Source organism: Mustelus asterias, chromosome 24 (assembly GCF_964213995.1).
Source record: "Mustelus asterias chromosome 24, sMusAst1.hap1.1, whole genome shotgun sequence".
Classification (NCBI taxonomy): domain Eukaryota; kingdom Metazoa; phylum Chordata; class Chondrichthyes; order Carcharhiniformes; family Triakidae; genus Mustelus; species Mustelus asterias.
Genome location: NC_135824.1, coordinates 51,133,123 through 51,146,655, shown reverse-complemented (window position 1 = coordinate 51,146,655; position 13,533 = coordinate 51,133,123). Strand labels below are relative to the sequence as shown.

Sequence of the window (13,533 nt, the reverse complement as noted above, 5' to 3'; positions counted from 1 at the left end):
CAGTCTGACCCTGTGTGACCTCACATAGTCCTGTCTGACCCTGCGTGACCCCACACAGTCCATCTGACTCTGCGTGACCCCACACAGTCCATCTGACCCTGCGTGACCCCACACAGTCCATACTGACCCTGCGTGACCCCACACAGTCCATACTGACCCTGCGTGACCCCACACAGTCCACCTGACCCTGTGTGACCCCACACAGTCCACTCTGACCCTTCCTGACTCCACAGTCCAATGTGACCTTGTGTGAGCCTATACAGTCCAGTCTGGCCTTGTGTGACCCCACACAGTCCTATCTGACCCTGCCTGACCCCCTACAGTCCTGTCTGGCCCTGCCTGACCCCACACAGTCCTGTCTGACCTGCCTGACCCCATACGGTCCTGTCTGACCCTGCCTGACCCCACACGGTCCTGTCTGACCCTGCCTGACCCACACAGTCCACTCTGACCCTGAGTGATCCCACACAGTCCACTCTGACCCTGCGTGATCCCACACAGTCCACTCTGACCCTGCGTGATCCCACACAGTCCACTCTGACCCTGCGTGACCCCACACAGTCCACTCTGACCCTGCGTGACCCCACACAGTCCACTCTGATCCTGCGTGACCTCACACAGTCCACTCTGACCCTGCGTGACCTCACACAGTCCACTCTGACCCTGCGTGACTCCACACAGTCCACTCTGACCCTGCGTGACCCCACACAGTCCACTCTGACCCTGTGTGATCCCAGTCCACTCTGACCCTACCCTGACGCAACACAATCCAGCCTAACCCTGCCTGACCCACAGCCCAATTTGACTGCAGCCAATTCAGTCTCACTCTCTTTGATCCTACACAGTCTGTGATGGCCTCATCTCTTGAACTTCTTTCTTGTTGTGTCTAACTTGCAAGCGATTGGCTGCCTTAAGTCATCGCAGTGATCCGATCATGAATAGTGGTTCAAGTCTCCTTCCATTAGTAACTGAGGGAGACTCTGCGGGTCACAGACACAGAGTATTGAAATATCAGTTTATGATTTTATTTATTTTGAATTTATTCCCTTCATCCAGGTTCAGTCTGCAGAGCAGAATTCAGGTTCCTTGCTGAATGCGTCCATCTCTGGAAGGACGGACGGGTGAGATGGTCACCTTCAGGGGCTGTCTGGCATTCAAAGAAATGACAATGTGTGCAAGCATGCGTATGTTAATGTGTGTCTGTGTGAAGACATGCATGTAAGTCTGTATGCGCATAAGCATGTGTAGGTGCTTGTGCATGTTTGCCAATCTGTTAACATATGTTTGCATGTTTACTTGTGTGTGCATGATTGTGTGCATGTTTACATGTGTATTTACTGATACGCACATGCTCATCTGTGTGTAGTTCTGTGTCTATGTTCACATGTGTTTACATGTGCAGACATGTAGGCAATGGCATAGTGGTATTATGATGTGGAGATGCCGGCATTGGACTGGGGTAAACACAGTAAGAAGTCTCACAACACCAGGTTAAAGTCCAACAGGTTTATTTGGTAGCAAACACCACTAGCTTTCGGAGCGCTGCCCCTTCGTCAGGTGGGTGGAAGATCTGTTCAGAAACAGGTAAATTGAGTTTGTGTCTTTATATGCCCTGTTTGTGAGCAGAACTCCCACTCACCTGATGAAGGGGCAGCGCTCCAAAAGCTAGTGGCGTTTGCTACCAAATAAACCTGTTGGACTTTAACCTGGTGTTATGAGACTTCTTATAGTGGTATTATCACAGGACGAATAATCCAGAGAACCAGGGTAATGCACTGGTAGACTGGGGACCCGGGTTCGAATCCTATCGTAGCAGATGGTGAACTCAATAAAAATCTGGAATTAAGAATCTACTGATGGCCACAAAACCATTGTTGATTGTCGGAAAAACCCATCTGGTTCACTAATGTCCCTTTAGGGAAGGAAATCTGCCGTCCTTACCCAGTCTGGCCTACATATAACTCCAGAGCCACAGCAATGTGGTTAACTCATAAATGCCCTCTGCAATGGCCTAGCGAGCCTAGGGATGGGCATTAAATGCTGGCCGAGCCAGCAATGCCCACATCCGATGAATAAAAAGTGTCTGTACATGTTTCAAACATGTGTGCATATTACATGTGTGTGTTCTTTGCATGCGTGTGTGTTTATATGTCTCTGTTGCTGATATTGGGGAGGGCACTGAGGATCATAGACTGGGGAGGGTGAATCATATGTAACAGGAATAAGCAAATAAAAGCTGAAACTCACTCTGTCTGTCTGCAGGGGGAAGACATCGGATTCAGATGATGATTACGATGACGTTGCTGTGTAGGTGATGGTTCTTGTGTAGAGTCTGATGTTCATGGCGGAGGAGGGAGCTGGTCACTAACTGATCATCTTCCCCATTTAAATGAGGCAAACCAAATGATCTCCCTGGGTGTAGCTGTCTCAGCTAGGAATGTCTCGGGTGTATCAGCCTCAACCGAGGCTACCCAGCACCAACAGGAGATATCACCGACAGCCCCTAAGCAGGCTCTGTCTCTCCATTCTGAACAATGGACATTCCCCAGGTTGAGGATCTGTATCTCTCTCTCTCTCTCTCTCTGCCTGCTGCTCTGTTACTGGTGTGGGAAAAGAGGGCAGTGGTTAGTGGTCTTGCTGGCTGACCTTGAGTATCCAACATTTTCCCCACTTGGTATGATGATTATTGTAATTGTCACATGCTTATTTTGCTTCAATTGCTCGTGGGATTTCCCACCATCCGGCTCGATCTGATCACCTCACTTCCTGACCAAGTTCAGGCCTGAGAATGGTCAACCCCATGAGGACAAGGCTAAATGTCTGTGATGCTGATGGCAGGAGGCTCACACGCGCACACACACACGCACACACCACTTCCCTCAGTTTGAGTTTATCAACCCGCCACCCACCCACCCCCACAGTAACTATCTATATGAACCTCTCTCAGTGTGTGTCTCTCGATCTGTTTCTCTCTGGACTCTCTCTCTTTCTCTCTCTCACTCTCTTCCTGCCTCCGGGGCAGGATTTGTAGAGTCTGATTGAGGGTATAGGCTGAGACAGATGGACGAATAATTTTGCATTGCCGGCCGATTTGCCTGTGCCTTCCCAACCCCCACTGAGCCATTTTCAAACGAATGGAATGGACGTGCAATGGCTACCCACCCAAAGCAGCAGGTAGCTTGTTAAGTTAATTAAAAAGACAATGAAGGCCAATAATCAAGAGGCTAACTGGCCCCACCGCAGCCTGAGGAGAAGGGAAGATACCTTGAGGTGGCCTTCCAGTAGCCAACTTGCCTTTGAGGCCAACACCCCACTCCCCTTGTTTACCTGGCCGGCCACTGCTGCGATTGTACGTCATCACCTCCCCAATGTTAGTTCAATCATTTTTATTTCCAAATATTTTAAAGACGCTGAGGAGGTGTTTCAAGATGGAGACACTCTTTCTCTCCCTTACAGAACTGTTACCGCACAGAAGGAGGCCATTTGGCCCATAATGTCCGTACCAGCTCTCTGAATGAGCAACTCACCTTGTTCCATTCTGCTGAATTCTCCCTGTGACCCTGACACAGTCTAATTCCCTTTTGAATGCTTCAATTGAATCTGTCTCCACCACACTCTCTCAGACAGTACATTCCTGACCCTAACCACTCGCTGCGAGACAGCTTTCCTTATTGCTTCTTTTACAAATTACTTTAAATCTGTGCCCTCTCATTTTCACGAGTGGGAAAAGTTTCTCCTTATCTACTCTGTCCAGACCCCTCATGATTTTGAATGCCTCTCTCAAATCTGCTCTCAGTCTTCTTTTCTCTGTGGAAAGCAATCCTAACTTCTCCAAGTTCCTTATCCCAGGAACCTTGTGAATACTCATGAATATTTTCTGCACCCTCTCGAATGCCTTCACATCCTGTCTAAAGTGCGGCGGCCAGAGCTGGATGCAATACTCCAGCTGACACTGAACTAGTGTCTTATACAAGTTTAACATAACCCCCTTGCTCTTGTACTCTATGCCCCTGTTAGCTAGTGGCTTTTGCTACCAAATAAACCTGTTGGACTTTAACCTGGTGTTGTCAGACTTCTTACTGTGTTTTCCCCAGTCCAACGCCGGTATCTCCACATCCTGTTAATGAAGCCCAGGATGCTGTAAGCTTCATTAGCCACACTCTTCGTTCTATGCTTCTAAAACTTTACCCTAACTCTTTTCATTAAGTTGATCTTTCTCTACACCCTAGCTATGACTGTAACACGACATTCTGCACTCTCTCCTTTCCTTCTCTATGAGCAGTATGCTTTGAATAGCGCACAAGAAACAATACTTTTCACTGTATACTAAGACATGTGACAATAATAAATCAAATCAAAATGCGCATGTACACTGAGGTCCCCCCGCTCCTGCGCCTCCTTCAGAGTTGTACCCCCTATTTTATACTGTGTCTCCATCTCTGTATTACATGTCCACCCATTCCACCAACTTGTCCATGTCTTTTTGAAGTTCTACGCTATCCCTACACAGTTCACAATGCTTCTGAGTTTTGTATCATTTGCAAACTTTGAAACTGCCCTGAACACCAATGTTTTAGATATAGAAATAGATATAGAAACCCTACAGTGCAGAAGGAGGCCATTCGGCCCATCGAGTCTGCACCGACCACAATCCCACCCAGGCCCTACCCCCACATATTTACCCACTAATCCCGCTAACCTACGTATCTCAGGACTCTAAGGGGCAATTTTTAACCTGGCCAATCAACCTAACCCGCACATCTTTGGACTGTGGGAGGAAACCGGAGCACCCGGAGGAAACCCACGCAGACACAAGGAGAATGTGCAAACTCCACACAGACAGTGACCCGAGCCGGGAATCGAACCCGGGACCCTGGAGCTGTGAAGCAGCAGTGCTAACCACTGTGCTACCGTGCCGCATTGGTCATTTTATACAAGGAAAGCAAGGGTCCCAGCACTGACCCTTGGGGAACTCCATTACAAACCCTCCTCCAGCCCGAAAAAACATCCATTAACTCTCTGTTTCCTGCAACTCAACTGATTTCATATCCATGTTGTTACCGTCCATTTTATCCCATGAGCTATAACTTTGCTCACGGGTCTGTTGTGTGGCACTGTATCGAACGCCTCTTGGAAGTCCATGTAAACCACATCAACAGCATTGCCCTCATCAACTTTCTCTGTCACCTCTTCAAAGCCTCCAGCAAGTTTAAACATGCTTTTCCCTAAAGAAATGCACACTGGTTTTCTTTAATTAACCCACATTTGTCCATGTGACTATTAACTTCATCCCAAAATAGTGTTTCTAGAAACTTCCCAATCACCAAAGTTAAACTGACTGGCCTGTAATTGCTGGGCTTATCCTTATACCCTTTTTTGAACTGATTCCCAAGTTAGTTTAAAATCTCCCTAATAACAGCAGCAAGGAACTCCGTCCCTGCTCTGTAAGTGCATCCCATCCGGCCTGTACAGGTTCAATCTCCCCCAGAGCCAGTCCCAATGTCCCAAGAGTCAAAAACCCTCCATCCTGTATCATCTTTCCATCCGCGCATTCACCTGTCTTATCTTGCTATTTCAGTACTCAAAGTTTAAAATTTATGTTTATTAGTGTCACAAGTTGGCTTACATTAACACCGCAATGAAGTTACTGTGAAAATCCCCCAGTCGCCACACTCCGGCGCCTGTTCGGGTACACTGAGAGAGAATTTAGCACGGCCAATGCACCTAACCAGCATGTCCTCTGGACTGTGGGAAGAAACCAGAGCATCCGGAGGAAACCCACGCACACACGGGTAGAAGGTGCAGACTCCAGACAGGCAGTCACCCTAGCTGGGAATCAAACCCGGGTCCCTGGCACTGTGAGGCAGCAGTGCTAACCATTGTGCCACCTTTTTTAAGCACGGCCAATCAACCTAACCTGCACGTCTTTCGGACTGTGGGAGGAAACCGGAGCACCCGGAGGAAACTCACATAGACACGGGGAGAACTTGTAAACTCCACACAGACAGTCATCCAAGGCCAGAATTGAACCCGGGTCTCTGGTGCTGTGAGGCAGCAGTGCTAACCACTGTGCCACCCCGGGAAAGAACAATTTAAACTTGTTAAAAACCAGTACCACTGGTGCCAGTATTACTGGAGTACCAGGTTCAGATACACAAGACCAGTTTGGCCAGTGCCAGTCATTTCCAAGTTCTTCTGTTTTTTTTCCTTCTGTCTTCTTTAATTGGATGGCAAGCACAACCTCTGGCAGTCCAGCAAAAATTGATTTCGCAAGACTGTGCCCGGCAGAACCTCCATTTAACCCCGCCATCCTAACCTGACCCCTCCCCCTCCCCCCTCTGCCCGGGGTTCAGGAGTAATCTGGAACAGTCTTGCATCAAAACAGGCTGAAGTCCCTCAGGCTGCTCCTGCGGACGTGACTGATGCCCAGGCCTTTATGAGACCCCATCACTAGGTCAAAGCTGCAGTGCCCGATGTGTGCGTTTGAGTTTAATCTTACTCTCTGATCTGTTGCAGACTGACAGAGACCCTGCGTGGTGACATTCCCCCACCATTACCTCCCAAGGTGAGTTGCACTTTCTACCCTCCGAATCCCCTGGGGAGCAGGATGGAAGGAGCAAGGGAGAGGCTGGGAAAGAAGTCCGGATCTGAGCTTTTCAGATGAAAATTAATTGAAAACTCCAATGTATGGTGTCACAAAATAAATTGCCTTTGAGGTTTGGCTATTAGAAGATTCTGGACTGTGTGGAGATTCCATAAATATTCTAGACTCCCCATTTATTCACTGGTGAAACAGCCAATATCTAACCACGTTCAGGCTATCAGGATGAAGATGGGAGATTAGGCCTACCAATTCAGGCCTCATGGGCTGCCATGCCAAGAGATATAGGTAAAGTGCTGTTTCCATTGAGGCCTGAGGCAGAGAATATCCCAAACACACAAACAGCAGTCGGAATGTTGAACAGAGAGGACATAGTAACAGGAGGAGGCCATTCAGCCCATTGCGCCTGTTCTGCCATTCATGTCTGATCTGTACCTCAACTCCATCCACCCCACTTTGTTCCGTAACCCTTAACCCAACAATGTCTACTGAGCTCGGTTTTGAAATTGTTAGTTGGCCCCTCAGCCTCAACAATGTTTTTGGGAAGAAGGTTTCCACAGTTCTTTGTGTGAAGAAAATAAGTACTTCCTGTCATCACCCCTAAAATGGCCTAATTTTAAGGTTATTGCCCTTTGTTCTGGACTCCTCCAGCAATATTCATAGTTCAGTGTAACTGTTAGGAATGATTGCCACTGGGTTTTCATTCCATTTCTTTGGTTGGTATTCTGATTGTGAGGTGTCGCCTCGCCACATATCAGGAACATTTCGGGCCCTTTTCTGGACCATTTTGCACCCATGGAGACGTTTACAGAACTGGACTGTCTTCCCCCAGCTCAACAGTGAGAGTCCAGTGTGCAACCATCCATTCAAGACACCGAGAAACAGAAACAGCCTCTCACCAACATAATCAGAGCACAGCTTCATCATTTTACAAAGCCATACTCTCTACAGGGAGATCATGGTCACTGCACAGCCCCATGGCCCAGTACAATGCCCCCATAGGGATAGGAACCCAAAGAGAGCAAAAGAGAAAATGCTGGAAAATCTCAGCATCCGTAAGGAGAGAAAAGAGCTGGCGTTTCGCTGGCGGTCAGCTTTGACAAAGGGTCATCTGGACTGGAAACATCAGCTCTTTTCTCTCCTTACAGATGCTGCCAGACCTGCTGAGGTTTTCCAGCATTTTTCTCTTTTGGCTTCAGATTCCAGCATCCGCAGTAATTTACCCATAGGGGTAGGGCCTGGGTGGGATTGTTGTCAGTGAAGACTTGATGGGCCGATTGTATGATTTTATAGAAAAGGCTCGCATTTATAGAGCATTTTTCATAACCCCAGGACTTCAAAAAAAAAAGCTTTACAGCCGATTTAAAACGTTGTCGCTGTTTTAATGTAGGAAGCGTGGCAGCCAGTCGGCGCGAACAGCGATGGGATAAATGGCCGGACTATCTGTGATTTGGTTCAGGGATAAATATTGAACGGGACACCAGAGAGAGTGCCCCAGCTCCTCTCCTGAAAGACGCTCATTTGCACCCAACTCAGAGGGTTTAACATCTCATCTGAAAAATAGCATCTCTGTCAGTGCTACACCCTTGAGTGTTACACTGAGAATGTCAGCTTAGATTATGTGCTCAAGTCTCTGGAGGGAGACTTAAACCCATGACTTTCTGACTCTACGATGAGAATACAATACAAGTGGGAGGCAGTGGCGTAGTGGTATTGTCGTTGGACGAGTAATCCAGAGATCCAGGGTGAAGCTCTGGGGAATCGGGTTCAAATCCCACCATAGCAGATGGCGAAATTCAAATTCAATTAAAAAAGAAAATCTGGAATCAAAAGTCTGATGATGACCATGAAACCATTATCGATTGTCGTAAAAACTCATCTGGCTCGCTAATGTCCTTTAGGGAAGGAAATCTGCCGTCCTTACCTGGTCTGGCCTACATGTGACTCCAGACCCAATGGTTGACTGGCCTCAGGGATGGGCAATAAATGCTTCACCAACCAGCGATGCCCACATCCCATGAATGAATTAAAAGAAAGACATTACCTACCCATGGGCCAACTTGCGAAAATGAATTCCAGTGGTTTGAAGGGGACTTATTTAGCTGGTTAGTCCATGTCCGATCTGCCCTATGGTCTTTACCCAGCTGACTCTCCTCCTGATGGGATAGCAAGGTTTTTATCCAGACCTAACCCCCCCGGTGAGTTGAAACATTTCCTTCTTTCTGCTGCCCACAGCCAAAGTTCCGGAGCAGCTCCGAGGACAGCATTCCCGAGGAGGAGAAGATGAAGACGGTGGACCAGCGTCCGCGCTGCCAGTACTTGCCGTCCACACTGGTCCGGTGCTCCAGCGGTCCATCGGCAGCTAAAGCCCCCAAACAACCCGCACCCGGGATGTCCAGGAGCCCAGTGCATTCCGCCATCAACATCAGCGGCTCAGGTACGCCAAAGAATTCACATCAATAAGCTGTATTAATTTAACATGGGGAAAACAACCCAAGGCTCTCCACAGGACTGTCAATTCAGGAAGGATTGATCCCGAGCCGCACAAAGAGACATTACAAATAAGAAGGGAAAAAGACCGGAAATGCTCAGCAGGTCAGGCAGCAACTGTGGAGGGAGAAGCCGAGTTAACGTTTCAGATTGATGAACTTTCATCCGTACGGGAAAAAGTTAGAGACGGGAGAGGCTTTAAGCAATAACAGAGTCAGGGAATTGAAGGGGGCAGCAGCTTGGGAAGAACAAGAGAGACGGTCTGTGATAGAATGGAAGACGGGAGAAATATCAAAAAATAAAAGGATGATGATGCAAGGAAAGAGGAGATGGTAATTTCATAGAATCCCTACAGTGCAGAAGGAGGCCATTCGGCCCATCGAGTCTGCACCAACCACAATTCCACTCAAGCCCTATTACCGTAACCAGTGTGAGGTTATCCACTTTGGAAGGAATAATAGGAAACGGGACTTATTTAAACGGTGAAAAATTACAACATGCTACTGTGCAGAGGGACCTGGGAGTCCTTGTGCATGAATCACAAAAACACAGTTTGCAGGTGGTCAAGAAGGCAAATGGAATGTTGGCCTTTATCGCGAGGGGGATGGAGTATAGAAGCAGGGAGGTCATGCTGCAACTGTATAAGGTACTGGTGAGGCCGCACCTAGAGTACTGTGTACAGTTTTGGTCCCCTTATTTAAGAAAGGATGTATTGGCTTTGGAAGGGGTGCAGAGAAGGTTCACCAGGTTGATTCCGGAGATGAGGGGGTTGGCTTATGAGGAGAGATTGAGCAGACTGGGCCAGTATTCTTTGGAGTTTAGAAGGTTATGGGAAGATCTTATAGAGACATATAAGATAATGAAGGGGCTAGACAGGGTCGAAACATCAAGATTGTTTCCACTTACAATGGAAACAAGAACTAGAGGGCACAGCCTCAAAATACGGGGGAGTCAATTTAGAACAGAGTTGAGGAGGAACTTCTTCTCCCAGAGGGTAGTGAATCTTTGGAATTCTCTGCCCAATGAAGCGGTAGAGGCTACCTCATTAAATGTGTTTAAGTCACAGATAGATAGGGTTTTAGTCAATAAGGGAATTGAGGGTTATGGGGAGCGGGCAGGTAAGTGGAACTGAACCCGCTATCAGATCAGCCATGATCTTATTGAATGGCGGAGCAGGCTTGAGGGACCAGGTGGCCTACTCCTGCTCCTATTTCTTATGTTCTGACCCCACACATTTATCCTGCTAATCCCCCTGACACTAAGGGGCAATTTAGCATGGCCAATCAACCTAACCCGCACATCTTTGGACAGTGGGAGGAAACCGGAGCATCCGGAGGAAATCCACGCAGACACGGGGAAAACGTGCAAACCTTCACATAGACAGTCACCCGAGGCCGGGAATCAAACGCGGGTCCCTGGTGCTGTGAGGCAGCAGTGCTAACCACTGTGCCACCGTACTGCCCCGTGTAATGGATCAAGATGCAGCCAGAGAAAGTGTGAGTGGGAAAAGCAGGAACACTATCAGAAAGTTGTTGAATTTAATGGTGAGTCTGGAAGGTTGATAAAGTCCATTGGGTTTCATTGGAACAGTGTAGGAAACCAAGAACAGGGAGGTCTGAGTGGAAGTGGGAGAATTAAATTGGCACCAAAGGATGGTAGGTAAAATGATTAAATACTTGGTCAAAGAGGTCAGTTTTAAGGAAGTCTTAAAGGAGATAACAGGGTGTAGAAGAGGAAAAGGTGAGGGAATTCCAGAACTGGGGGCCGCTAATAATCAAGTCATAGTATCATCATAGAATCCCTACAGTGCAGAAGGAGGCCATTCGGCCCATCGAGTCTGCACCGACAATGACCCCACCCAGGCCCTATGCCTGTAAGTCCATATATTTATCCTGCAAACCCCCCCTGACACGAATGAACAATTTATATGGCCAGTCCACCTAACCCGCACATCTTTGGATGTGCGAGTTAGGTGGTCATGAAAGTCATGAGAATTGGGGATGAGCAGGAGGCCAGAATGGGAGGGGTGCAGGTTATGGGTCTGGAGGTTAAAGCGATAGGCACAGGCGAGACCACGGAGGGATTTGTAAACAAGAATGGAAATTTGGAAATCGAACCGTTGCTTAACCGGGGGCCAATGTACGTCAGCGATTGCAAGGGACGATGGATGTGGTGTGAGTTAGGAGACAGGCAGCAGAGTTTGGACGAGCTGTCATCAATGGGGAATAGAAGATGGATGGCTGGCCAGGGCATCATTGGAATAGTCAAGTCAGGAGGCAGCAAAAGCAGGGGTGAGGTTTTTAGCCGCAGGTGAATTAAAGCAGAGGTGGAGTCGGGCACTGTTACAGAGGTGAAAGTTTAGTTTTTGAGAGCTTCTCACTTTCCCTGAATTCCCCAAAGTGCTTCACAGCCAATGAATTGTTCTGGAAGTGTTGGCAATTATGTAGGCCAGTTATAGCACACAGAGCAAGATCTCAGAAATAGCAGTGAGATAAACGACCAGATGATCTGCTGGCTGAGGGATAAATATTGACCAGGACACGGGAGGAGAATTCCACCACTGTACTTCTTTGATCAGTGCCATGGAATCTTTTACACCCACCTGAGAGAGCAGACGGGGCATTGGTTTAACATCTCACCTGAAAGATGGCACCTCCAGCAATGCAGCACACCCTCAGTGCTGCACCACAGTGTGAGCATAGATCTTGTGCTCAAGCCTCCACAACGAGGCTTGTAGCCCATGATTTTGTGACTTGGAGATAGAGTGCAAATGTCCGTAACCCACTGGGGGACTACATGGGCATCCCTTCTCTGCTCAGTGCTACCCTAGCTGAAGCAAACCACGTCTCCGTGTTGGCCCATCGGTGGCAGATTTACTCAATCTAACCCTCAAGAGATCTCCTGGGTTTCTGTATCTGGAAGGCACCGGCCTTATTTGTTTGATTTCTGCTTTGCCAGATCCCACCCATTGGGGAGGCCATCTTGCTAAGGACACAGGAGGAACGCCACCCGTGCTGCCACGCAGGAAGGAGAAGAAAGAGAGACCGGTAGGTTCCATCAGTGTTAAGATTAAAGCCCATTCGAGGCAGAGCTGTACTGACTAGCTTAGCGATCGTTCTGCACCCCATGACTCTACTTGAAACCATTCATTCTCATGGGAAATAAGCAGAAGGTCTCTCCAATTCTCTCCCCTTCAGGCCCCTATTCGTAGCTCAGCCAAATATCCATCCTTCAGGTGTGAGCCTGGGCCACCAGCAGGCTATTTAATCATGGGGGCAATCGCAGTTGGGTTCAATCTCAGCCTGACCCAATGTCTAATTCTGGAGAGCAATCAAAATTCCCCCTTCTCCCTCCCACTATTCTCTCCCCTTCACCACCTTACTTCACAGCCCAAGCACTGCTGAGGTTAAATATACTGTCTTGAATTTTCTTTTTTTAGCTTTTAATTCCAGGACGGCCTTTGTAGCTCTTTGCAATTTTACTACCCCAGTGGAAATATTTCCTTATCTGTGTATTTAATGAGTTTACCAGTATGGGGACCTGCTCCTTTATGAACTTAAGACCAATAGTCGCTTGGTGGTACAGAACTTGAATATTGCTGAAAAGAGACACACATTGTTGAAGCTTTTCACTCTTGCACTCATCAGGACAAATGCAGGAATACCAAATTTCAAACAATCACAATTTATACTACAGGGGAAAAGGCTGCTGATTAGTTGACAAATCAACCCTTATTGATTGAGGCATTGCCATTGAAGAAGCAACAGGCTCCCCAAACTCTTGCATAATCCAAAAGAGGCTCGTGGCTTGAATATATTCCTTTTATTTACAGAGAACGGGACCCTGCCTGTAGTTGTGAGCTCAACTGATTATCTTAAATTGGTTCTTAATGCAGCTATTAACACAATCAGGACTGTTCGGCAAGTGCTGCCCAATCATGGAATCACATCTAGCATTAGATATTTTGTTCGGCTGCAGCTCCCCCAGCTGTCTCCTGGTGGTGTTGCTGCGCCATTAATGGTCACATGTGTCCTCAGCGGCACCAACTGGAACTTGGTGGTACTGCAGGTCAGGTCAGCAAATTACAAACCTCAAAATAGCAGGACTCTCTATGAGAGTCTGCATGTTTAAGCAAGGAATTTAACAATAACATAATGAAGGTACATATGATGCAGAGTTGGTCTGATCATAGAGAGAAGCCTTGACCTTAATCACAAACTCAGGGTGGTTCACAGAATTGTTACGGTGCAGAAATTTTGATTTGATTTATTATTGTCACATGTAGGGATACAGCGAAAAGTATTGTTTCTTGCGCACTATACAGACAAAGCATACCGTTCATACAGTACATAGGGGAGAAGGAAAGGAGAAGACGCAGAATGTAGTGTTAGTCATAGCTGGGGTGTAGAGAAAGATCATCTTAATATATGGTAGGTCCATTC

General features: G+C 47.6%; 1 protein-coding gene across 2 annotated transcripts in view; it reads left to right on the top strand.

The window, feature by feature from the left end:
• The window catches only part of LOC144511379 (mitogen-activated protein kinase kinase kinase kinase 5-like), a 143,027-nt gene that overhangs the window by 105,954 nt on the left and 23,540 nt on the right, over nucleotides 1-13,533 (top strand). For both annotated transcript variants that reach the window (XM_078241679.1, XM_078241680.1), the window contains exons 15-19: nucleotides 1,057-1,121; nucleotides 2,263-2,307; nucleotides 6,517-6,565; nucleotides 8,837-9,038; nucleotides 12,050-12,138. In XM_078241679.1, coding sequence (XP_078097805.1) covers nucleotides 1,057-1,121; nucleotides 2,263-2,307; nucleotides 6,517-6,565; nucleotides 8,837-9,038; nucleotides 12,050-12,138 — 450 coding nt within the window. The remainder of the gene's footprint in view (nucleotides 1-1,056; nucleotides 1,122-2,262; nucleotides 2,308-6,516; nucleotides 6,566-8,836; nucleotides 9,039-12,049; nucleotides 12,139-13,533) is intronic.